A 25,627-nucleotide genomic window follows, 5' to 3' on the forward strand; every position below is an offset into this window, starting at 1 on the left:
AAACATTGCAATCCATATTTAGGAAGCTTTTTATAATTTACTGAACTTGATAATGTATCTGACGGATGCACATGAGAAAAGAACACACACACACACACATATATATATATATATATAGGTGATAACAGATTTTGTCACAGGGGATTTTTCTCATCTAACCCATACTGTATGTTGTGCCTGATGTTTCAATATTGTAGAATGTAGTCTTATTAGAGATATTATCACAACAACGACACAAATATTTTTTTTATTTTGTTCAGTGGGGCAATGAAAAATCTCTCCAGTCTGCTGTCTTTTATGGGGAATTTGACCATTGCCTCTGTATCTATGGGTAATGTTAAAGGGTTTTAAAGAAAATTCAAAGTGAGTCCAAAATCACAACATCCTACTTCATCTACTCTTCAACAACTGGCATCAGAGTAAGTAGACGGGTGATTTCAAACATACACACATTTTTCTTTAACTTTGCATGACAAAAACTTTTGTCTCTTAAAAACATGACATGTACCTCAGAATGGAAATCTCGGTATTTTTACAGGTTTTAGATGATGTTGCTGTACTGGAGAAATATCCCAACGCTTTCGGTATTCCAGCGGAAGCAGCTAACAAAGCGCTCAACCAAAGTGCAGGAAGCGCTTTTATGGGTGTTTTCCGCTTTCCTAACATGTCAAAGGTATAAAGAAACATCAAAAATGGACTAAGTCAAGCATTAAATGATGTGTGATTTTACAAAATTATGCATATCTTTATTAATAAAAGTGGTTTAAATAATAATAAAATATGATAATAATCCTGAATATCCTGAACAATTAGATATATAGGGAATTATTAATTTTTTTTTTGCCTTTTTCTGAACCGAGACGTTTTACTGACATTGGTCTTATTTGCATCTCATTTTATTTTATATGTGATGTAAATCACATGATGTTTCTATATAGAAGTCTGATTCTATTGCTCAGTAATTAAACAAAACAAACCCAAACAATCCTCTATCATTTTTGTTTAAGGATGCAGAGAATAGTACGGTTTTGAATGATGAGGTTTATGCCATCGAAATGGGGACAAAAATTTCAAATCTGAGTGACCCCATCAGCTTGACATTCAAATATCAGGTATTCAGATGTTTGGGAAAAAGTATTTCTAGTAGTGTAAAATGCATCTGAATCTTATTTTGTTAAATTCTGATGTATTTCTCTGCAGGAGACTAAGGAAACTCCGGTTTGTCACTCATGGGATGGAAGCGGTCTGTGATGCTCTTGTGTTTTTTCTTTTTTTATTTGTGCATGTTTTTATAGCAGATATTTAAATATTATTTAAAAAATGTCACAAAAATAATACACTTTCATTTTTCATATCACAGAGAGCTAAATTTCAATGTTGGCATTCGTACTTGAAGCAAATTTAAGAGAATTGGTTAAAAGTTTGAATCTTTCGGCCCATGCTGCTGATGAAAGCATAATGTCAGTTTCATTAAAACCTCTAATCAAATCAAATCAAATCTAATCTAATCAAAACTGACCAGTCCCTCCTTTTTTTCAGGAAATAAGCCAAACTGGACAACTGAAGGGTGCAATACCACTAAAGGAGGAACCAATGTAACATGTCAATTGCAATCATTTGACTTTCTTCGCTGTGCTTATGGTAGGTTTTTCCCTGTTTCCTTATGGCATCTGTTCAGTTGAGCTGGAGTGCGAGTGTATATTAAGTATTTGCACCTTCAGATTTATGTTTATTAATCAGTGAAATCATTTCACAACAGATGTTTTGTGGTTATTGAATCCTTAATGTTGCTAATGTCCTGTGTAACTAAACATGGTTTTAATACAGATCTCTCCAGACATAACCATTTCTGAAAGCGACCTCACTGCTCTCACCTACATCACTTACATCGGGCTGCGGCCTCTCCTTGTTTTTCCTGTCCATCGGGCTCTTCATGCACTTCCTCATGAGGTGAGACACACCAATTATGATTCTGGAATTGTTTTTCAAAGAAGTGATCAAATAAACCACGGTTTACACTAAATATCAATCACCACGGACTGTTTAACATTGATAATAATAAGAAATGTTTCTTGAGCAGCAAATCATCATATCAGAATGATATCTGAAGGATCATGTGACACTGAAGAATATTCCAGAATATTCCTTTAATGATGGGTCTAATTTGGATGCAACATGACTGTAAAATTAAAACCTGGCTTAAAATTATGGTTTCAAGTTTAAATTAACTTTATTATCAAAGCTAATCCTTAATTGTTTTAATTCACAATGTCTGGCTCTTTGATTTCAAGGTTCAAAAATGGATTGAACATTTTAATTGCCTTTTAAATGTAGGAGAGTGAAGGCCACTGATTCTATCCGTGTGCTGATTAATCTCTTTGTGGCGCTGTTCCTGCTCAACGTGGCCTTCCTGTCGAATGAGTACGTAGCACGTATGAAGGACGTCAACGCCTGCAAGATCATGGCTGGATTCATGCACTACTGCTTGCTGGCCAGTTTCAACTGGTTTGCGGTGGAGGCTTTTCACCTCTGCCTGCAGATGGCCAAACACTCAGTCACCATCAAACATTACATGATCAAGATCTCTGTGGCTGGTTGGGGTGAGTACAAAAACCTGTTCAAGTACTGTAAGTGCTCAGATTATCAATGATGAGTTTGAAGGCTCTTTCTTATACTATAATTGCATTGTCAACAATTTGTTTCAGCTCCTCCTGCTCTTGTTGTCAGTATCATTTACGTCTTGGGCAAATATGGTGAGCAGACCATAAAAACGGAGACGAGCAACGTAACTATGTAAGTGGACTCCAAAATATGATGAGATGAACTTCCAAAAATATAATAGCAGCCATATAATGTTGTGCATGAAAACCTATTAATGGAAAAAGCTTCTTTAGATAATAAAATGTTCTTCACACTAAAAAACTATTAATTTTACTAAAGCCAAAACTTTGTAAAATATTATTTTGAAGAAAAAAAAAATATATATACTGTTTAAAAGTTGTAAAAGCAATAAAATACACTGTGGTAGTTGGAGACATAGTGGTCTTTAGTCAAATTAAAAAGTGCAACACTCATTCTACAGACATAAATGCAATATTATTTCTTTAAAAACAATGACTTTTGCTGACTTCAATGCCTTTATCAGATATCAGAAACATTATTTATAAAGGAATAGTTTACCTAAACATGAGTATTTTGTTGGAAATGTATTCACCCTCAGGCCCTCCAAGATGTAGATGAGTTTATTTCTTCCTTGGAACAGATTTGGAGAAATTTAGCATTGCATCAATTGCTCACCAATGGATCTGAATGGGTGCCGTCAGAATGGAAATTCCAAACAGCTGATGAAAACAATCCACAATTACTAATCAACACCATTCCAGATGATCAATTAACATCTTGTGAAGTGAAAAGCTGAATGTTTGTAAGAAACAAAACCATCATTAAGGTGTTTTAACTTTCAACCATCAGTTCTGGACAAAATATAATAATGCTTTCCCCAATAAAAAGCCCGGATGTCATCTCACTTCAGAATCCACTAACATATTTGTTTAGAATTGTTTCTAACTATTTGTACAAGTAAATTGTGCCTTATCTGTGCATATATCTCTCCTGATTCAGACTAAATTAATTTTTCACTGGAGAAAGCAATATTATGGATAGAGTCATACAGTATTTTAGCCAGAAGTAATGGTTTAAAGTGACAAATCTCTTAATAATGGATTCTTACAAACATGCAGATTTTCACTTCACTATGTATTAATTGATGAACTAGAGCAGTGTTGATTACTTGTGGATTATTGTGATGTTTTTATCGGCTGTTTAGACTCTCATTCTGACGGCACCCATTCACTGCAGAGGATCCATTAGTGAAAAAGTGATGTAAAGCTAAATTTCTTTAAATCTGTTCCTATGAAGAAAAAAATAGTAAGTGGGTGTGAGGGCGAATATTTGTCTATGTAATTTTGTCAGCTTTAACCATCTGCACTTTTTTCCCGTGCAGGTGCTGGATTTTAGACTCTAATATCCACTACTATGTGAACATCGGTTATTACTGCCTCATCTTCATCTTCACCTTCAGCACCTTCGTTGTGGTGCTGCGATGGCTCTCCATGCTGAAGTTCAGCAAGCTGAACAAGGCTGGAAAGGTGAAGCGCTCAGGAACCGACACCACTGACATCACCACCATCCTGGGCCTCTGCTGCATGCTGGGACTCACCTGGAGCTTCGCCTTCTTCAGCTACGGAGCAATGCGTCTGCCCTCGTATTACATATTCACCATCCTGAACTCCTTCCAAGGTGAGAGCATTACTGCAGCTGAATTTAAATGCATACATTTTAAATTATAATTTTATTAACTTTTAGGGATACTCTGGCAAATATGACCTCAAAGCTGACAGACATGGATTAAGCCTTAAAGTCCAGAAGATTTTATGTAATTGTGATATGTTATTCAATCTAGAGCTATATATTGTATTATATTATATTATAATACACTTAAAACATGAAACAAAATTCCGGTTTGTGTTAAAATGTCTATTACTTATTTTTTATTACTTACTTATACTGGTCAAAAGTTTGGGGAAAATATGATTTTTTTATGATATTTTTAAAAGTTAGTCTCTTCTGCTCACGAAGACTGCATTTATTTGGTCAAAAATACAATAAAAACAGTAATATTGTAAAATATTGTTACAATTTTTAAATAGCTGTTTTCTATTTAAAAATGTTTTAATATGTAATTTATTCCTGCGATATATCGTTCTAATATGCATTCTTATATACACAGATTTATTTCTTTTCACAAAAATATTAAGCAACAACAAATGCTTTCAACATTTATAATAAGAATAAATGTTTCCTGAGCAGCAAATCAGCATATTTGAATGATTTCTGAAAGCTCGTGTGACACTGAAGACTGGAGTAATCTTTGCATCACAGGAATATATTGCGTTTTAAGATTTATTCATATAGAAAAAGTCATTTTAAATTATAATAATACTTCACAATATTACAGTTTTTAGTGTGCACATAAGAGGCTTCTTTAAAAACATTAAATTATTTTTTTAATATAATAGGCCTATAAAACATGCATAAAATAATATGCATTTTGTGTATGTTTTTTTAGGATTTTTCTTGTTCATATATTACTTGAAAGCAAGCACCCTCTTTGGAGACTCGGCGCCTTCAGAGGAGAGTGTCACGACTGAAGAAACTGTTACAGAAAATCCATACGAAGACCTAGCAACAGAAGACACCAAAAAAATTATCTGACTGTATACATTTGAAATGACCTGTCTATTGATATTTTACCTTCATTTGTATTATAAAAGTGAGTCAATTCAATGCAAATTATTCCCTGTCACATATGCAGCTCTTTTTTGAACTCTTCAGAATTTTAATAATTTGTACTCTTTTCAATTCATGAGTTTGAACTGATTTTAATTGCGCAACAGGAAGTTGAATTGACAGCTTAATTGCATTTTAAAGAAATTCAAAGTAAAGGGAGCAAATAAAAAATAATTATATATAATAAATTTAATAAATAGTATGTTATCATTTTTAACCAGTTCGTCTGTCAGTAAATTCTTGTATTTTTTTTTTATATAAGTAGTTTCTATAGGTCTACAAGTTTAACTTTCTATTGTGTTTCCTTCCCTGTATGCATTTTACTGAAGATGTCACATAAACTCGTAATAAAATAACACTGTAAACCTACAGAGACTATATGTAGCAAAATAAATTCTTTCTTTTACAGATAATATATGAAAACCATGTTATGCAAAATATAAAAACATTTTGAATAGCGGGTATTATTCTAAATTTCCTCACACATCGAGTTTTTAGACACAGGCGTATTTTTACCGTTGTAAATGGCCTCACAAATCGGATTTTATTCATATAAATATATTTAATTAAACCCCAAAATAAAACAAATTTGTATTTTGAGTTTTCGAAAGTGCGATGACGGGATGTCGTCATGACGTCGTGACGTGACCTTACGGCGGCACGCGGGAAAATTTAGTTTGAACTGGAAGTGGAGCTTAGCGGGTGAGTGGCAAAACAATAATCACGATTGAAGGTTTAATTCATGAACTAATTACACGTCTACGTGAATATTTTGGAACATTTATATGGATTTTAGTGTGTGATCATGTCTGTACACTACATGGAGTGTCGATTAGATTAGATGTGTGTTTATGTGTATGTTCTGCGGGGTTTCTAAGACAAGACTGATTCATAAGTTTTATTAGCAATGAACTCGTCAATAGTTGTTGATTTTGTTTAGTTAATTTACGATTTATCCTTCTTATTTTTAGAAAACACTGTGTTCGATTGTAATACCATGGTAACTTGCTTGTTTTCCTGCGTAAAACAATGCTGTATATCAAAATACTGTGGTGTTACCATCACTGTATGTCTTTTTACCGTGTTATTACAAATTAGTGTTTTAAATTATACATAGATAACATGTCCAGACATGTATTATATCGTGTTTTCTTAAGATACTTTTTTATTTTTTTTTATTTTATTTTTTTGTGAACGCTACTCTAATCGTTCCAGACCTCTGGAAAAGTCATTAAAACATTATTATTCCAACTGAATCTGAATTTGGTTTATAGACCAAGTGAAACAACCAAAGTTTTTAACCAACTTTCACTCAAATTGTTAAACTGACAATGTGTCGTGTGTTATGAAACAGCAAAATATGGCTATGAGGAATGCGTCTCTGGTGGAGGTGGAGGCAGATGTAGAGGAGGAAGAACATTTTGGGCCGCAACCGGTTTCACGTTTGGAGGTACGGTTGTTGTTGTGGATATAAACACAAATGCTCTTTCAATATGTTTTCATGGTGCTGATGTTGTAAATCTCTCTGCAGCAAAGTGGCATCAGCAGCAGCGACATTAAGAAGCTGGAAGATGGTGGTTTTCACACCGTGGAGGCCGTAGCGTATGCGCCCAAGAAAGAGCTGCTGCACATCAAAGGAATCAGTGAAGCCAAAGCCGACAAGATCCTGGTGAGACGTTCAGAAATGCCACTTCTGTATTTAGCGATATGAACAAACCTCTAATTCTTTGTTTTAACCAAACAGACAGAGGCTGCTAAGATGGTTCCTATGGGCTTCACCACAGCGACGGAGTTCCACCAGCGCAGAGCTGAGATCATCCAGATCTCCACAGGGTCCAAAGAGCTTGATAAACTCCTGCAGGGTGCGACACTGAACTCTCTGTCTAATAATAATCTACTGTGTGCTGTAAAGATTGAAGATTGAATCTTTGTGTATCTGTGTTGTGCAGGAGGAATCGAGACGGGGTCCATTACTGAGATGTTCGGCGAGTTTCGCACAGGAAAGACACAGCTGTGTCACACACTGGCCGTCACATGCCAGGTAAAATATATTTTTCCTCTCTTTTTTTTTAAGAAGTTTCAAAGAATACTGTTATTCAGCCATGACACATTAAACCGCTCAACACTGAAAGTAAACATATTTATAATGTTACGAAAGATTTATATTTCCAATATACCACAGTTTCCACAAATGTATTACGCAGAACAACTGTTTTTAACGTTGATAATAATGATAATAACAAATCAGAAGGATTTCTGAAGGATCATGTGACACTGAAGACTGGAGGAATTCAAGATTGAAGATTTGTGTGTGTAACAAACTTGGTTATATGGAGAGCATATGACCAGCAGTGAAATGTAAGCCGGGTCCACTCCATGGACAGTGCATTTGTTAAAGAATACAAACAAAAGAAAATTATATATAAATATGGTATGGAAACAGTAAAATAAAAAAATAAGAATAAAATAAAATGCGCAGGACAGTATACTGTGGACTTAGTAAATATTAAGATTTTTTTATTTATTTATTTTATTAGTCATGCTTTATATTATATTCTGGACATCATACCGTAGGAGCCATAAAAGTCTGGTGTATCAAATATGATACTCAACAAAAATTACATATACTATTTTTTTTCTAGATTCTGTCTAAGGGTACAGTAAACGCTGTAGTGTGTATATAGTAATCACTATGTATGTACAATATATACATCTGACTGTAATTTCATGTCAGGCTTTACAGGGTTAAAATATGAACTCTGCATTTCAGCTGCCCATAGATCAGGGCGGTGGAGAAGGAAAAGCCATGTACATCGACACAGAAGGAACCTTCCGTCCAGAGAGACTGCTGGCTGTAGCTGAGAGGTCAGAGTCGCTTTAGAGACACTTGTTCTCCGTTCTGGATGGTTTCACACTGTGGTTGTGTTTGCTGTGCCAGGTACGGGCTGGTGGGCAGCGACGTGCTGGATAACGTGGCGTACGCCAGAGCCTTCAACACAGACCATCAAACACAGCTGCTGTATCAGGCCTCCGCGATGATGACTGAGTCCAGGTAACACACACACACACACACACACATCCTCCCAGACTCCAGACCGCTGTCTCCATTAGCTCCAAGTGTTGAATTGTCCTCGATCTCTGTTCAGATACGCTCTGCTGATAGTAGACAGCGCTACTGCTCTGTACAGGACAGATTACTCCGGGCGAGGAGAGCTGTCCGCCCGTCAGGGGCATCTGGGGAGGTTTTTACGTATGCTGCTCCGTCTCGCTGATGAGGTAGAGTATGAGAGATCACACATGCTGTTTTATGATCTGATTGGTTCATAAATTTACAAACTCCTTGCAGAATCTAGAATTTCGTTATTAAAACATATTGAGTAATTGATTAAATATTATTATGAAGCTGCATTATAGTCCACAAGACAAAATAAAAACCAAGTTTAGAAAAATGTACAAAGTAAACATTTTTCTTATGAAGCTCGTCTTAAAATATAGTTGAGAGTTTATTGGTCATGTTTATGTCGTGTGAACTGTCTTATGGAATTTTAACTCCATTGGCAAATAGGGAAAAAAAGCCTTTTATATGCTGTATAAAATTATTTGTCTATTATTATTATTATTGCTTCATTAAACTTTTTGAAATATCAATTAAATATGAAATATTTGATCACTTTTACTGAATGAAAAACAAAGGTTTAGATGTCTATTTGACTTTCTTACAGCTTTGCTTTTAAACGTAATACACTTTTTAAATATCTTTTTTTAACCCCCCCCCCCCCCTCCAATTTATGCACATTTTTTTCACATATTGCAGTTTCCCAGCATTTCAGAATAAGGTTCTTGATTTTTAATTATTTGTCAATTTCTTTATTAATTATTTAAATGTTAAATCTTGAATAAATAGGTGATTTCCACATATGAAGGATTCTTGGTCAGTGTTTTTTTAGTGTCAGTGAGATACTACAATAGATGTTATTATTTATTAATATTGTGGATTAAGCATTTATTTTTATATTTTTCAGTTTCATTTAAATGTTAACTTTTTAATGTTTCTGTCATTTTTATTAGTTGTTCTTTCAATATGTCCATATCACTTTTATTATTTTTTTGGTTTATTTATATTAGTAAATAAAGTTAAAGTAAATGAGATGTTAAGTCAGCTAGTTGTTAATGCAACATAAAAAAAAAAAAAAGTTAAAAAACAATTAAATGATTCCTAGTTACTGTAAAGCTTTTTTGAAACCTAAATATTTAAAACTATATAAATGTGTCTATGTATATATAATGTTATATATATATAATGTGAGATCATAGAAATATGTCTCATGATTTTAAATCTGGTTTGTAGTTTGGTGTGGCTGTGGTCATCTCTAATCAGGTGGTAGCTCAGGTGGACGGAGCAGCCATGTTTTCAGCGGACCCCAAGAAGCCGATTGGAGGAAATATTCTAGCACACGCCTCGACTACTCGGTAACACTCAGCAGTGGATGATGATTGTGGAGCCCACTGATGCTCTCAGACTCTATAGATTAATATCTCAAATCAATTCTCTGTCTCTTGTAGATTATACCTGCGGAAAGGTCGAGGAGAGACGCGGATATGTAAGATCTATGATTCTCCATGTTTGCCCGAGGCAGAGGCGATGTTTGCCATTAATGCTGATGGAGTGGGTGATGCTAAAGACTGAAATAAGACGTCCAGAGAACGTGTGTGAGACCATCAGACAGAGAAAAGACTCCTGTAAAGGGATTGAAATGTGGACACGCATTGTTTAGTCTGAAAATATTCAAGAAGATTTTGGAAGGAGAATGAACCCTTCAGAGTAAAACTCATGGTTTATTTCCATATAGACAGATTGATGGATATTCATGGATCTGGGTGATTTGAGCTGGTGTAATTATTTGATCTTTACAGTGATGTCAGCCTCCTCTTTACTATTTGTTATTTACATCTTTTGTTATATTTGTTTGTTTTGTCTGGACAAAACCTTTTTCTTGTACATAAGCTACTCAGAATTAAAGCGTTTTATCTGTTAAAGCAAGAAGAATGCATTTTGTGTGTGTGTGTAAAATAGTGTCAGTTAAAAACAATTGAAGGGCAGCAAAATACTGAGGCAATTAAGTTTATTTTCATATATTTTAGGTATTCGCTTAATAATCAAGCATTTTGTAATTGATTAATTTCACAGCATGTATAAATATAAAAGTGATGATTGTTAGGACTCTGAGTTACCGAAGACCATCATCTTTTTTTAGGAATGAAGTGCAGTGTTTTTTGAAGGAGATATGTGAAGTTAATTTTAATATATAATATTTAGAATTTTTGTTCAGATTACTGAAACGATAATATACATTTTAATAATGCACATCCATTGCAAACAACACTGAATAAATAAAAGTGCACATATCAGGTAAAATGTAAAAAGATTAAATGAGTTTACATTAGACCCCTCCCTAATGATTCATGCTGCTTATAGATCAGTTCTGCTGTCAATCAAAGCCTTCAGCTCCTCCTGTAAAGCAGCGCTTTCAGAATCCTGAAAGAAAAAATCATTTTAATCTGAGACACAGAACTTCAAATCTGCAATACTAGTGAAACTGAGAAGAGCACAAATTCACCTCATTTGCTCCTGCTGGTGTGCTCAGAGCTAAATGGACCCAATTTCTGGCCTCTGACTCGTTTCCGAGCTCCTTATGACACTGCAAACAAATGCATCATTTTCAATTAAGTTTTAAAGGAGTGGAATTGATATTTTTAGGTGAACAGTTAAGGCAAGACACTGCAGGAAACCCCATTGTTTTGTGTATTTTTGCAACATTGTAAAGTGAGTGGAATTCGCTGTCATGAATATTCCAGCTGCCGTAAAGCAATCCACTCACCAAACTTACATTCTTCCAGAACAGTCATTTGGGAAACAAAGCATTCGCCTTATTAGAAGTCACTATGCAATCAGAATGATCCTGAAACTGATATTTCAAGGTAAAAACCGTGCATACAGTTGCTTCAAAATGAGTCAGAAATCTCCACTTCTTTTTCCCCCATCAATGTTTGTTTATATATAATTTGCCTATTTTTAATATTCAATTCCTAAAAACAGATTTCTGATTTATGGAGTGATTAAAAAAAAAAACATCTCTAAAATCCACTTTGTAAAATAACAATAACAAAATCAAACAATTTTGAACCTGACTGTTTCTAGAAATGTATGCAAATGAGTGCAAATTGAATTAGATAATGCATCATTTACATATTTAAACAACACCTTTGTGAAAAACGTTTATTGTTGAATAATTTTCTTAATGTACTGAAATGCTCAAGTATGGTGATGTCTATTATCTATTAGCCTCACCTGTAGTGTCTTGCCCTAAAAGAAATCTTGAAGAATTAAGCCATTATAGACAATACGCTTACCTTGGCGATGTAAAGGCGAACTGTTTTGGAGAAGCCTGGGTTTAACTCCTCCGCCTAGAGATAAGACGATCAGACACATCAGCACGAGTCTGATGAAAGCTGATAAAGCTGAACATGAGTCTCGTCATTACCTTCAGGAAGTTCTCCAGAGCTTCGTTCAGCGAGGATGTGGGAGGAGTTTCAGAAATCGTAGCGTCAGTTTTCCTCTCCAACCGACCCAGAGAGATCCCCTACAACACACACAAACATGTACATCTCACAGATATTACAGGTCGGCTAACAGTGGCAACATTTTTTACTTTTGCTTCCATCGTCCTAAAATCGACGGTTGCTAACAAGTGTCTAAATGTGATTACAGAGGTAATTTATATATTTATGAAACATCATCACACTGAACAGGTTAAACTCATCTGCAAATATCATCATAAGCAAATCTCAGCTCTGTGATTATATTCTCACAATATCTAAACTGTATAATTGCCTAGCTTTATTCTATAAACTTAATATTAAGATATTATAAACATTAGCATTCTGATTTCTGTTTTAACCCTCCGGTGCTTCTCATGTGCTGATCAACAATGACAGAATTTTTTTACTTCAAATGTTTTTTTATTTAATATTTTACTGTTCGGGGGAATTTCATAGTACTTAATTATATTTTGCTGTAGTTATAATCCATTTTTAACATGTACCACTTTTTGAGCATAGACCTAAAAATTTGTATTTCCAAGTTAAACTGCAGTAAATTTTGACTTAAGTTTGATCTCTTTTTAAAGAAGACCCTGGGTTGATTATTGCTGAGGTGAAAAATGTTCAAAAAGTGAACGAAAAAGAAGTTAAGTTTAAACTTATGAAAAAAATAAATATTTGAAATATATATTTTCCAAAACATGTTTTACTGTAAAACTGCAACTAAAGCCATAACTATGAACAAGTCATGTTCCAAATTTGAGTTTGATATCTCAAAATATTCGCTTTCCACAAGATGAAATTCATTTCCAATGTTTTTTCAGGGATATTTCACCATTTTGAATAATGTTAATTTTTTTTCTTTGTCCATGTAGCAAGTGCCAAAATTTGATGTTGTACCATTTTTAAAAAAATAAATAAATTAAAAGAGCACTAGAGGGTTGAAAAAAAGTGTTAAGACTTTATTTGTGCTTCAAAATTAATTAAAGCGGTGTTAAGTTGTGAAGATTATCTTAATGAGCAAAACCCTGTTGTTAGTCACAGAGCTTATTTTCTGCAAAAATCCCAAATCCTATTGACTTTGTCAAAGGAGGATTAGCAAGCATTATGAATTATTCCAGTTTTAGCAGTCAGATCTGACCTCTAAGCACCAGCGGCCGAGCAGATAGAAACAGATGGGATCATCGTCACATAGAGCCAAAGCTCGATCCAAATGCTCCTGTCAGAACATCCAGAACAAACACAGTCACTGAACACATGACTCAAGAAAGAAGACATTCGTGTTCATCTGTAACACTGACATGAAGCATTACAGACTCACCTTCAGCACGCGAGCGCTTCTCAGTTTTCCATCAATGCTCTCGCTCTGTGAAGACAAGTGTGCGAGGATGGCAAACCTGAGAGAGCAGACATATTATGAACTACAGACATCTAAACTCATCTCAGAATAAATGTACAGTAGGTCTGTGTTGTTTTCATACCACTTGTGACAATCAGCGCTCAGTCCATTCCTCGTCAGCGCTACCTCTGCCTCCTGATAACCTTCAGTGTCAAGAGGTCAAAGGTCAGTGCAGGTAAAGTACATTGCGTTATAAAGACAGAGTGTGACATGCTTCCGATGCATTTGCAGTACTTTTCTCACAGAGCATGATGTCAGGAAGTGTAGTCCAATCCGTGTAATATTTCCTCACCTTGTTCTGCGTAGTTTCTCTTCTCTTCTCTGTTGTCTGCCGTCTCACACATGTCACTGTAGGCACGAGCCAGTCGCCACATAAACTCCACGTTATCAGCATACTGATCACACATACACAAAGATACACAATTTTTATTACAGTTGATATGATTTTGCTTTATTTAATTTTCATTTCATTTCTCATATCTTATTTTTGTGAAAAATGTTGTTTGGAAAGTGTAATTGTGCTCTTTTAAAATACATAATTTGCTTAGAAACTGTCATTCTTTTATTTAAATTTGAAATGTTTTGAATTTTGATGTTTTTAACTGTACATGTATAAATTGAATACTTCATAAAAACAAAATTATTAAATACTAAATGCTTCATATTTATGAACTATAAAACATACACAATGATTCAAAAGTTTGGAGTCGATAAGATTTTTTTATGTTTTACGAACAAGTGTCTTTTGCTCATCAAGGCTGCATTTATTTAATGAAAACTACAGTAAAAACAGTAATATTGTGAAATATTATTGCAATTTAAAATAACCATCTTCTGTTTGAATATATTTTAAAATGCAATTTATTCCTGTGATGTAAAGCTGAAATTTCAGCATCATACCTGCACTCTTCAGTGTCACATGATAATAAGAAATCTTTCTAATATGCTGATTTACTGCTCAAGAAACATTTATTATTGTTATCAAGCATTTTATCAGCATTTGTTTGAAATTTGTTTGAAATCTCTTCAGTTATCATTAGTAGGTATCTCACCAGTGGAATGTTCTCTATCAGCAGCTGGAACCCCTCTGCTTTTTTCTCAGAGTCCCCTGCATGCAGCAGATCACACTGGGTGAGCAGGAGGGTGAGTTCAGGGCTGGGAATGTCCGTTAAAGAGTCCACCATCAGACCGGCATCTTCATCGTCCTCTTCCTCGGCCTGTGAATCGTCCTGTCTCAGTGTGAGCACCGTGATGCAGCTCTCCTCTTCCTCCTCATCCGAGTCTCTCCCGTCGTCCTCACCATCTTTATCCGTCTCTCTGTCTGTGTAGTCGGACTCGGCGTTGGAATAGGCCGTGGAGTATCTGTGGAAGAGCTCAACTGCTGACACGAACACAAACTCTATAGAGCTACACGGCATCTTGATACACGAACGCTGACAATGACGCTGACATACCCGACCTCGCTGTCGTCGCACAGACTGGAGACCCCGGCGCTGGCGCTGAAATAAATGGAGCTGGAGCTCATGGATTCAGAGCGTTCCCTCGGCATGAGCCGCCGTCGCCGCCGTGATCTCTGACTCTCCTCCACAGTCTTCCTGGAAAGAGACAGAGATGAGACAGAAGAGAGACTCAGATTAGATGAGAGGACAGAGATGACAAAAGCATGGCTTTCTTTTATTGTATTTTTGTATTATATTGTGCCTTTGTTATATTACAGTATATTCTGCACAATTTAATAATAATAATAATAATAATAATAATATGCCAGTAGGTGGAATTAAATTATTTAACTTTTCAGGTATTTTTACATTTATATTAAGCTATAACATTTAATTTCAGTTTGGATAGGCTATATTATTAAGTATAATTTTAAAGATGTAATTGTTGTTAGATAACAATATGCATGAAATAAAGAACTAGACAATAAATAAATATATAATAGTATAACAATAATAATAATAATATATACAAATATTAAATAAGAGTAAGAGTGCATAGATTTAAAAGTATGTGGGACGGGATGCATTAAATGTTTTCTTACAGATCTATAATATTTTATGTTCTACATACTCTTATACTAATAATAACATCACTCAAACACCATTCGAAAATTACTTAGAGATTAAGCATTGCATAACAATATAATAGATGTAATATAATATAGTCTTGTCTTGATGGGACACTGTCCTATGTCATTCTTAACTCAAAATAAAATGTTAATTTATTAATCATTTCTGATAAGGCCTGGTTGCAATGGACACACAGGTTTGTTTATGTATCACCTAGCCACTACAAAATAAAAATAAATGTTTTTTTTAGCAGCAAATCAGCATATTAGAATGATTTCTGAAGGATCACGTGACACAGTAATGATGCTGTAAATTCAGCTTGGAAATCATAGGAATAAATTACTTTTTTAAATGTTTTCAAATAGAAAGCAGTTATTTAAAATAGTAATGATATTTCTCAATACTAAAGAAAAGCAGCCTGAGTGAGCGGAAGAGAATTAAAAATCATTAAAAATCTTACTGTTCAAAAACTTTAGATTGGTTGTGTAATAATGACGTTCCCACGAGTTTATAATGCAGACTAAACTAAACCCGAGCATCCGAGAAGAAAGAGAGTGTTCACCCACTTGACATCTTCAGCAATGGTGGGGCTGATGTCCCTCAGACCCTCCCGCAGATCTGCGATCTCACTCCTCAGACTGGACACACTCTTCATCACCTCGTCCAGAGTCTTCCTCAGCTCCACCTGCTGCTCAGAAGACAACCCGCTCACCGCCGCGAAGTCTGCTGAACACACACACACATCAGAGTTACACACACACACACGTGTCTAGTGTGATCACGACCATATCTGAAGTGAAAAAGATGATGTAACTTAACGTTAACTTCTGTGATGTGTGTTGTGTACAGACCCGTTTCGCTCTGTAAAGCGGAGCTCGTGTTGTGCAGCATGCGTCGGTTTCTCCTCCTGAGAGCTTCTTTAATGATCAATAATGCGATCAGACCAGTGCTTATCGTCACACTGACACCGAGACCGATCACTGCGTTCCTGCCGAGCCAGCTCATCGTTTCAATCCCGTAAAATCACCCCGAATCCTGCGCTATCAGTACATCTGCGTTTGTTTCGGGCGGATTTTATTCGCAGTCACTTTGTTCCTCTTTATTCTCATGATTTAGAGATATAAACACAGCTCCGGCTCATCCTCACACTCATTATTATTATTGAATTAAAGACCATATATCTGAATCGCAACGAACTCACGCACTTTGACAGCTGATGTCATGAGTGTGTTTGTGTGTGTGTGTGTGTGTGAGAGAGAGAGAGAGAGAGAGAGAGAGAGAGAGAGAGCGTATGCATTATAGCGCACCCTGGCGGACTGGAGGAGTGGCGCTGAGGTCAATACGTGAAATGTTTTCATTTATTTTTATTAAATGACATAAAAATTTAACAAAACGACATATTATATTAATAAAACAGAAAATAAAGGGAAAATAAATATAGTAAAACGAATAAATAAAAGTTACGCAGGCTACAGAAATAATTCATATTAAGGGTCACTGAAAAATAAGTTGTCCAAGACGAAGAAATCTGTAAAAACATAGTTTAAAACACACGTGCCATGTTCTTGTAGTCTTTGTATCCATGTTGTTTAAAAAAAAATCTATGTTTCATACATTTTCTATAAGAAAAATCAAGAACATAGTAAAATAAAATACCGAAAATACTAAATAAATATAATATAATACATTATTATTATAATCATCATCAATCAATAAAAAACAATTTAATATAATGTTAAAAACATAATAAAATGTATTGTTTTTATATATTTGTTTTAATTAAAATTATCTTAAGCGCCATTAGCTGCGCATGCGCAGTATGAATAGAGACGCTGCACGAGAGGCCTAGCAACAGCAAACTGTCCTGCTTCTTTACCCAGTGTCCTGTTAATTTAAATAGTATCTAGTATCAGAGGGGAAACAACAAAGCAACAAATATGGAGATCGGAACTGAGATTAGCAAGAAAATAAGGGTGAGATGTTTACAGTGCGTATTTAACACGGTTTAGCATGCTCGCTAATGAATGCTTACTACGCGTTTGTTCTTGCTCGTTTTTTTTCGTTTGTTTCATTAAATGCGTTTAAGGTGTTTTAATGCAGTAAAGAGTTATGTTGTGTATTTGTAAATCAGCGATCTTCACTAACTACCGTACGTTAGTGTTGTTTAAAGGACGTTGGGATTAGCATGTAAATAATTTACGGTGTTATATCGAGACTGTTTTGTAAAGGTTAAAGGTGGTTGTTAGTTTTTGATGTTAAATACTGTTGTGTCCGTGAAGATTAATTTTGTTTAGTCTTTTCTCCTATAATGTCATTTCTTTTCTTTTTTTTTCAGACTGCTATCAAAGTAAAGTTGCAGGAGCTCGGCGCTTATGTGGGTAAGAGCTCAAAACAGATATGCATAATTAATTTAATTCAGTTTTTTCAGTGCACTTACTGGAGATAAAAGAAACGGGAAAATCTTGTGATCTGCAAAACAATAATTCAGCGAAAGTTTTAAAGAATGGGATCACAGTGACTCTTACAGCTGATGAACAATTATAGTTTCACTCTTGCATCTTGACTGACTTCATATTTGTATTGCAAAGTGTTTGCAGCACAGCTGTATCCAATAAGACACTGTGAAATGTAAAATCATAATAGCTACAATATGCTACATTAACATTCAAAATGAGTAGCATAAAATCAAATTATTCAAGATTTTTATTTGTCATACACAATTATATAGAGCATATATAACCAGCAGTGAAATGTGAGTCAGGTCCACTCCATTGCAATTATTAAAGAAAACAACACAGATGAAAATATACATAAATATAGCTATGAAATAAAAGTAAACAATAAAAATATAAGAATAAAATATTAAAAAAGATCTATATTGTAGAATTAAATATAGAACGCAAAATAATGTGCATGAAAGTAAACTGTAGTCTTAAATATTAAGACTCTGCAATGGATCTTCTTCAGTGAATGGGTGCCGTCAGAATTAGAGTCCAAACAGCTGATAAATATATCACCAGTGATTTCACACACATCAGTTAACATCTTGTGAAAAGCTGTTTTATGAATTGGAAAAGCTGGAGAAACCAATATTAATAAGGACAGAAGACTTGTTATAACCAGAAGCAATGGTTTGAAGTTAAAATAGTCTTAATGATAGCTTTGTTTCTTAAAAAACACATAGCTTTTCGCTTCACCAGATGGTAGTTGATCAACTCGTGGACTTTCAAAATGAGAATTAGCCCATGAATTACTCCCCTTCAAGCCATCCTAGGTGTAGATGACTTTCTTCTTTCAGACAATACATTCGGGGTCATATTGTAATGTCCCAGCTCTTCCAAGCTTTATAATGGCAGTGAATGGCTGTTGAGATTCAATCGTCCAATAGAAATCCAATAACGTGCATCCATCCATCATAAAGTGCTCCTCCTGTACCAAATTGATTCATTTGTGTAAGAAGAATATATTTAAAACTTAATAAACTGTAATCACGTTCGTCAGAGACTGGCGTTTCAGTGGATAATGCAAGCGTAGCATAAGCTCCAGTGAGAAAATACTAGTCTAGCGAGAACCAGGTTTTGTTTACAGCAAAAGAAAAACCAGTCTCATCTTGGCTTATATTGAAATCCTTACGTTTTTCTTTACAAATCCTAATTTTTTACTTCTAATCCGTGACCGGTGTTTTGTTTTGCTCTCTCCTCTGCACTCCATGTTTATCACTTCTCACCGCAGCTTATGCTACGATTTCTGCATTAATGTGATGGTTCACTGACCTTGTTCGGATCAGATTGAATATGTTACCATGTGTCTCTGTCAGATGAGGAGCTTCCGGATTACATCATGGTCATGGTGGCCAATAAGAAGAACCCGAAGCAGATGGCAGACGACCTGTCCTTGTTTCTAGGCAACAATACCATCAAGTTCACCGTTTGGTAGGTGAAAATCTCCCTATTTACATTGTGATGTTTTAAATCTCTTCTGCTCACCAACAGTAATATTGTGAAATATTATTCACATTTGAATGTAACCTAATTTATGCCTATTACATATTAGTTCAATTTTCAGCATCATTACTCCAGTCTTCAGTGTCACATGATCCTTCAGAAATTATTCTAATAAGCTAATATGCTGCTTAAGCTATGTTTCTTATTATTATCATCAATGTTGAAAACTTTGCTGAGAAAGTAATAAATAATGAAGTTACTGCTGTTTGTGTGTGTGTTGTAGGTTACACGGTGTTCTGGAAAAGCTACGATCGGTAGCAACTGGTATGTTTCATACTGGAGATCATGTTAACAGTCATGTGATGTGACTTTGCTTTCTATAGTACATAGTTTTACCTTATTTTTTTGCATTAATACAATTAATAATAACACAACTTGGTCTTGTATTTAAACTTTGAATTATATTGTGACCTATTGACTGAAAAATGTAAGTTAAACCATCTGTATGAGTGTTATTTTCAGATTATATTTATATAATGTTATCATTTTGAATTGGCATTTATTTCTATAATTTTTTAGTCATTTTATTGTGTGCATTAGTCGCTTTATTAGTTTGTATGTTTAATTAGTTTTTATATCTGTTTTAGTTTTGTAGTTTTCCAGTTAACTTTGTGTCTAAACTTATTTTTATTAGTTTCCAAGGCAGACTGAAATAGTGTTGTTAAGTTAGTTTAATAATGTTTGTATTTGTTTTGCAGAGCCCACATCGATCAGTCCATCCGTTCTAAACTCTGAGTCCAGCATCCCAGCAGAAAACAACAGGAGGGGGGCGGAGCCTCGTGCTCTTGCCGTTTCCAGCTCCCGTTCTGATAAGCTGGAGGGGCGTGTCTCAAGCTCCGCCCACGAGAACCGCACCAGGTATTTAATTCCCATGAGTGGATCCACAAATCACTCTAAAAATTGACTTAATCGCAAATACTGATTACTACAAGCTCACCAGTATTTATTTAATCTAGAAGCAGAGGCTCTTCTGAAAGACCCTCCAGACTCACATCTGCTGTCAAACCGCTGATGGAGGCGTCGGCAGAAGCTGTGATTGACATCAAGCCCGATCTGGATGATGATCTCATTGCCTACGACCCCCTGGAGCAGAGCTTGAGCTCTCAGGCTTTATACAGCCGCTCAACTGCGGCCAGGGCACGGCCAGCGCTGGAGTCTTCAAGACAGACTGCGGACGCTTACAGGTCCTCAGACGTCACGAGAGGTCAGGAAAGGTCAGGTTCCAGCCATGGCCGGGGCTACAGGAGCTCAGCGGAGAGCAGCAGGGTTAGTGAATTTCCATGCAGTGAAAGCATCAGTTCAGTCCTGCGCTGGTGCTGTAGCTCATCACCTCATTGAATGAACCCTTCTGGCAGGAATTGTCCCGGAAACGCAAGGCTCCCGTAGCCAGTTCAGTGGTTCGGGTTCATAGAAGTCATGAACGCGGACAGGAGAGTGATGAGGAGGAGGAGGAGGATGATGAAGATGAGGAGGACTACGGTATTGCCAGCAAAGTGTCTCTACCATTGAAACCTGAGCGCAAGTACGTTCCTCTGTGAAATAGTGGAAAATATATTTTTAGAGTCTGGTTATTAATAATTGATTATTTACTCCTCTCAGAAATAGTTTGGTGTTTTGTGTGTGTTTCGCAGGCCTTCCCTCCCACCAGCCAAACAAGCCAACAAAAATCTGATCCTCAAAGCGATCTCAGAAGCTCAGGAATCCATCAACAGGACCACTACATACACGGGTTCACCATATACATTTAATATTATACTTAATAAGAATTAATTTAACACCATGTAGTTATTTACGGAGCCCCACGCATGACATGGAAGAATTTGTTTTCATGAATGAAGAATTTGAATCCTCTTTTTAGTAAGTTGTGGCCATGGAGTAATAATTGGTTTTTGATTTAATTAAGATAATTAATTAGTACAACGCAGGTTATTATAGTTAACTAAAACCAAAACTAAAATTTAAACTATTAAAAAAAATTCTTACTTGAAATAAAATAAACACAAACTGAAATAAAATACATAACTTTATATTTCAGGTAGTTGCAAAGGCAACATTTCTCATTTTAATTTAGTAATTTAATCGGTTCATTTTGATTTAATAGTTTATTTTAATCTTTTAACTTGATGTACAAAAAAATTAAACCTTTATAAAAATATATAAAATAAAACAAACTAATAAAAAAGACAAACATACAACAAAACTAAAACTTTAAACAAGTGCTGTCATATGATTAATCGCATCCAAAATAAAAGTTTTTGTTTACATAATGTGTGTGTACTGTGTATATTTATGTATTTAAATAAAATACACACACAGCATGTATCTTGAAAAGATTTCCATGTATATATTTATATTCATATAATTAATTTAAGTATAAACTCTAAATATTTTTCATAAATAAATGCGTGTGTGTGTATTAATACATACAAAAATAGTATACATATTACACACACATTATGTAAACAAACTTATTTAGGATGCGATTAATAGTTTGACAGCACTACTTTAAACTTAAACATTCAAACATTCAAAATATCAATAAAAACTAATAGTATCTCAGTCATACTAAAATAAAAATGAGTTTAGTTTATTTAAATTATTAATTTATAAAACATATTTCATAACAACAGAAGCTGCATCCAAAGTGTATGAAATCAATTCTTAATTCATATCCATGATTCATCTAAAACAAGGGTACAAATTGGCCACACTACATATATTGTTGTCTGCATATCATGTGTGGGACACTGTCGTTAATAAATATTGAATTGTAATGTGACCCATAGACATGTGATTGTTAATCTATCTGTGAAAATGCTATTTTAGCAATGTTTATATACTCTTGTCTTTTTCTTAATATTTCGAATTTGCTTTTTTTTTTCTTCTTAATTTTGTGCTTTGATAATTATTAGTTTAAATAATACTGTTTAAGTGTAATTTCATTTTAATTTTTATATATTTACTGCTAGTAATTTTACTGCTTCAGCCTAAATTTATATCAGCTTTGTTTCAACAGAAACACTTTTAATAGTTGCCATTTTCATAATGATAATAACCCTGGTTCTGTTTTCTGTTGTCCAGTTCCCCAGCGGCAGATGGTTCCTGTAGCTCCACGGACACGTTCAGCGAGTGACGAGATGAATAATGCTGCGATCCGATTGGTCCAGGAGCACCTGCACGCTCTCACGCCCCAGGACACGCTGCGCAATAGTGAGTGTCTGTTGCTTAAAGAAATATTGTGTTGACAGAAGGGGCATGAAATCAAACTACAAATTGATTTCTTTTGTGTTTTGCAGCACAATCCATAGCTTTAGCATCTCGTCTGCAGTTGGAGCTTCCAGAAGAGGACACTCGAGAGCAGCTCAGTGAATACCGTGAGTGATATGATCTAATTTTGACCTCTGACTGTAAAGATTTACATAGTACATTTTAGTTGTACTATGGAAGTTGTTCAGTCACATTCTGTGAAGCTCAGTAGTCTCATGTAGCCAGACCTTTGCCTAAACACACAAATATAGACAAGAAGAGACCATCTTATCAGCATGTAAAGCAACTGACCGTTTAGAATATATTTGAATATACACTATCATTAAGAAGATTGGGGTCAGTACAAAAGTTTTTTTTTAATAAAGAATTGAATACTTTTATTAAACGAGGACATTTATAATGTTAAATTTTCTGTTTAACTGTCAATTCATCAAAGAATCTTTGAAAAATAACGTATTACGGTTATCAAAACAGCAGTGTACTTAATCGGATTATTATTATTATTTTTTTTTTTAAATTCAGAGCTGCAAGTTTTAGAGGCGGCGAGACTCAACGCTTTGGACTCACGTTCATTCGTCATGAGGAAACCGGAGCTTGAACAGACTTCACCAGTCAGGAGCAGACTTACCGCTGTCAATCAAAATGAAGACACACCCATCGCACCCCGAATGGTGCAGGCCAGGTATGACAGACAGGTTTCAAGCAAATCAATATCAAGTTCCATATTTTTATACATACACACTACCATGCAAATGTTGGGGTCTGTAAGATTTTTTTAAATATTTTTTAAAGAAATCTTATGCTCATTGCTCACCAAGGCTGCAGTAATTTGATCAAAAATACAATAAAACCAGTAAATCGTGAAATATTATTCCCATTTAAAATAACAATTTTCTGTTTGAATATATTTTAAAATGTAATTTATTCCTGTGATGCAATGCTGAGTTGTGCTCTGTTCCTCTGCAGAGAGAGAGCGGAGGTTGTGGAAGCAGCGAGTCCAAAGTTCATCGTGACATTAGATGGAGTTCCCAGTCCGTTAGCAAACCGCACAGATCAGGAGATGGAACCTGAGGACGAGTTCAATACGACCCCTGACCTTCCCGAAAATAATGGACCCAAAGCTGCCGTCCACCTCAGACTTGGCACTGACTTTCTAAACACTGGCGGTAAGACGATATATATATAACAATAGTTATCTTCTATAAAATGTAATATTAATCTGCGCTAATGGATGTTACGCTAGTTTATTTTGCACTAAGTGTTGTAATTGTAGTCATGCGACTCATCATTTGTTCTAGCTGTAGACAACATTCCTCTCAATATTTGTTCTCTGCTCGTGCTCATTCTCTGTCTTTCTCCTGCAGATAGAGAGTTAAATGAGGTGGAGGACATGGATGTAGAGCCAGTTCAGACTAAACGACAGAAACTTCCAGAACGCTGCAGGTTTTGGCCTGCGTGCAAGAGTGGAGACGAGTGTGTGTACCATCACCCCAACACACAGTGCAAGTGAGAACAAACTCCCACTATAAACCCCACCGAACTCACAGCATGGAGGACTACTCAACCGACTAATCTTTACACTTTTATTATTCCATTTTCCTTTTTTTTCTTTTTCTTTTAATCCTTTTTTTGGGGAGGATAATTTTTTTCTCCCCTTGTTGTGATTTACAATTAATTTTCTGTTTTTATTTTATATTTCCCTTTTTTTTATAACAAGTTAACAACAGAGTACTCCGTTTTATTATTATTATTTTACTCTTTGATTTTCTTTTTCATTAACTTATAACCTTTTCTTTGTTTGTTTTTCTCTTGATATTATCGGTGGTGCTGGAAATGAGTAATTAATAATAAATTAATAATTAGATATATCCATAGTTGTACATAGTGATGCATATTGTGTAAATATGTTGTTTTTGGTTCTGTTGCAGAATATTTCCCAACTGTAAATTTGGCAACAAGTGTCTGTTCATTCATCCAAACTGTAAGTTTGATTCCAAGTGCACCAAAGTGGACTGTCCATTCACACACGTCAGCCGCAGAGTCAACACCAACCCTACAAGAGCTGGTGTGTAAGACGAAGATTAAACACATTGGAATGTCTTATAAATGGCTGCTGACTTTTGACCTGTGACCTTTGACCCTACAGAACCAGCTCCAGCCAGCAGCGTTTGCCATTTCTTCCCAGAATGTAAAAAGCCGGACTGTCCGTTCTACCACCCTAAAGTGAGAATTACATCAGCCTGTTTCACTTTGAGGGATTTATTTGTTTGTTTTTATTATGTTTATTAAGTTTAAAAACTTCAACTTCTTTAAAATGTAAGAGAAAAACCCAAATAAATCGAAAACCTGATGTATGTCAACATAAAATCCTCTCATGCTACTGTTCTTATTGTGAATGTTACTCCAATTTTTGGGTTTTATGAACCTAGTTTCTATATTTTTACGCATTTTAACTTTTTTTAAAAGTTCTTAAATACACTTTTGTTCATATGCATGTCCCTCGTTTTTGTTTTTTGCAGCCGTGTAGATTTGCGGCGCAGTGTAAGCGAGCGGGCTGTACTTTCTACCATCCAGCTGTTGCAGTGCCACCCAGAAGTGCTCTGAAATGGACCAAAACACAGAACAGGTATCACAAACTCACAGACGACTGCAGCCAAGCCTTTGAAATGTACATGTGAATCAAACTTCTGTAACCAGTGATTGTCTGTGTCTTTTCCCCCAGTTGAGAAACACTCAAGTGAATGGTCACGACTGAGCTGCAGTGTTTCTGTGGTTCATCTGGAGCTTTGTCTCTTCTGACCTCATTCGGATCATTTCTGTTCTACTTAAGTTTTTTTGATTACTTTTTAAAACAAATTCTGAGTTTTATAAATTGCAAGTTTCTGTAAGCTGTTTGCAGAATATATTGGTGTATTAAACGTAGACAATACACACACACA

At 35.2% G+C, this 25,627-nt stretch overlaps 4 protein-coding genes across 6 annotated transcripts; 3 read left to right on the forward strand and 1 right to left on the reverse strand.

Annotated features, from left to right (window-relative positions):
• Positions 1-343: 343 nt before the first annotated feature.
• On the forward strand, positions 344-5,528 carry LOC113083366 (adhesion G-protein coupled receptor G2-like; the record flags this gene model as incomplete). Its single annotated transcript, XM_026254495.1, has 10 exons — positions 344-419; positions 539-673; positions 1,008-1,112; positions 1,201-1,243; positions 1,540-1,641; positions 1,857-1,950; positions 2,335-2,600; positions 2,706-2,793; positions 4,004-4,299; positions 5,129-5,528. Coding segments are annotated over 10 exons (1,351 nt in total), but the record flags the coding sequence as incomplete, so codon positions are not given.
• A 512-nt stretch (positions 5,529-6,040) lies between these two features.
• Positions 6,041-10,389, forward strand: LOC113083369 (DNA repair protein RAD51 homolog A-like). The gene is made up of 10 exons (XM_026254499.1): positions 6,041-6,051; positions 6,704-6,799; positions 6,881-7,018; positions 7,094-7,211; positions 7,299-7,390; positions 8,120-8,214; positions 8,288-8,401; positions 8,496-8,625; positions 9,698-9,819; positions 9,913-10,389. Exons 2-10 carry the CDS (start codon positions 6,710-6,712, stop codon positions 10,034-10,036), a joined length of 1,023 nt encoding a protein of 340 aa, XP_026110284.1. The 5' UTR covers positions 6,041-6,051; positions 6,704-6,709; the 3' UTR covers positions 10,037-10,389.
• A 63-nt stretch (positions 10,390-10,452) lies between these two features.
• LOC113083368 (regulator of microtubule dynamics protein 3-like) lies at positions 10,453-16,663 on the reverse strand. 2 transcript variants are annotated; one of them, XM_026254497.1, is made up of 12 exons: positions 16,269-16,663; positions 15,984-16,143; positions 14,803-14,943; positions 14,401-14,710; positions 13,641-13,743; positions 13,431-13,491; positions 13,271-13,346; positions 13,091-13,168; positions 11,892-11,990; positions 11,761-11,814; positions 10,968-11,048; positions 10,453-10,885 (listed from the first exon to the last, which is right to left on the reverse strand). In XM_026254497.1, exons 1-12 carry the CDS (start codon positions 16,420-16,422, stop codon positions 10,820-10,822), a joined length of 1,383 nt encoding a protein of 460 aa, XP_026110282.1. In that variant the 5' UTR covers positions 16,423-16,663; the 3' UTR covers positions 10,453-10,819. The 2 variants fall into 2 exon arrangements, with proteins under 2 accessions (XP_026110282.1, XP_026110283.1); XM_026254498.1 differs by having other exon boundaries at positions 10,456-10,885; positions 15,984-16,140.
• Positions 16,664-17,230: 567 nt separating this feature from the next.
• Positions 17,231-25,623, forward strand: LOC113083364 (zinc finger CCCH domain-containing protein 14-like). Of its 2 annotated transcripts, none has more exons than XM_026254492.1 (17): positions 17,231-17,390; positions 17,753-17,795; positions 19,235-19,349; positions 19,645-19,685; positions 20,120-20,279; positions 20,378-20,687; positions 20,777-20,943; positions 21,053-21,150; positions 22,503-22,631; positions 22,718-22,795; positions 23,211-23,370; positions 23,655-23,854; positions 24,053-24,194; positions 24,617-24,753; positions 24,835-24,911; positions 25,208-25,314; positions 25,411-25,623. In XM_026254492.1, exons 1-17 carry the CDS (start codon positions 17,355-17,357, stop codon positions 25,412-25,414), a joined length of 2,004 nt encoding a protein of 667 aa, XP_026110277.1. In that variant the 5' UTR covers positions 17,231-17,354; the 3' UTR covers positions 25,415-25,623. The 2 variants fall into 2 exon arrangements, with proteins under 2 accessions (XP_026110277.1, XP_026110278.1); XM_026254493.1 differs by having other exon boundaries at positions 20,381-20,687.
• The last annotated feature ends 4 nt before the right edge of the window (positions 25,624-25,627 follow it).

Source organism: Carassius auratus, unplaced genomic scaffold, assembly GCF_003368295.1.
Source record: "Carassius auratus strain Wakin unplaced genomic scaffold, ASM336829v1 scaf_tig00037940, whole genome shotgun sequence".
Lineage (NCBI taxonomy): Eukaryota > Metazoa > Chordata > Actinopteri > Cypriniformes > Cyprinidae > Carassius > Carassius auratus.

Excerpts from the sequence above, each read along its gene's own strand:
- LOC113083369 (XM_026254499.1), top strand. The coding sequence starts at position 6,710 with ATGGCTATGAGGAATGCGTCTCTGGTGGAGGTGGAGGCAGATGTAGAG. Across the intron at positions 8,215-8,287 it reads CTGCTGGCTGTAGCTGAGAG|GTACGGGCTGGTGGGCAGCG; the intron begins GTCAGAGTCGCT and ends TTGCTGTGCCAG. Across the intron at positions 8,402-8,495 it reads GCGATGATGACTGAGTCCAG|ATACGCTCTGCTGATAGTAG; the intron begins GTAACACACACA and ends ATCTCTGTTCAG.
- LOC113083364 (XM_026254492.1), top strand. The coding sequence starts at position 17,355 with ATGGAGATCGGAACTGAGATTAGCAAGAAAATAAGG. Across the intron at positions 17,796-19,234 it reads GGAGCTCGGCGCTTATGTGG|ATGAGGAGCTTCCGGATTAC; the intron begins GTAAGAGCTCAA and ends TGTCTCTGTCAG. Across the intron at positions 22,632-22,717 it reads CCAGGACACGCTGCGCAATA|CACAATCCATAGCTTTAGCA; the intron begins GTGAGTGTCTGT and ends TGTGTTTTGCAG.
- LOC113083368 (XM_026254497.1), bottom strand. The coding sequence starts at position 16,422 with ATGAGCTGGCTCGGCAGGAACGCAGTGATCGGTCTCGGTGTCAGTGTG. Across the intron at positions 11,991-13,090 it reads TCGGCCGCTGGTGCTTAGAG|GGGATCTCTCTGGGTCGGTT; the intron begins GTCAGATCTGAC and ends TGTGTGTTGTAG. Across the intron at positions 11,815-11,891 it reads CTCTGGAGAACTTCCTGAAG|GCGGAGGAGTTAAACCCAGG; the intron begins GTAATGACGAGA and ends TCTTATCTCTAG.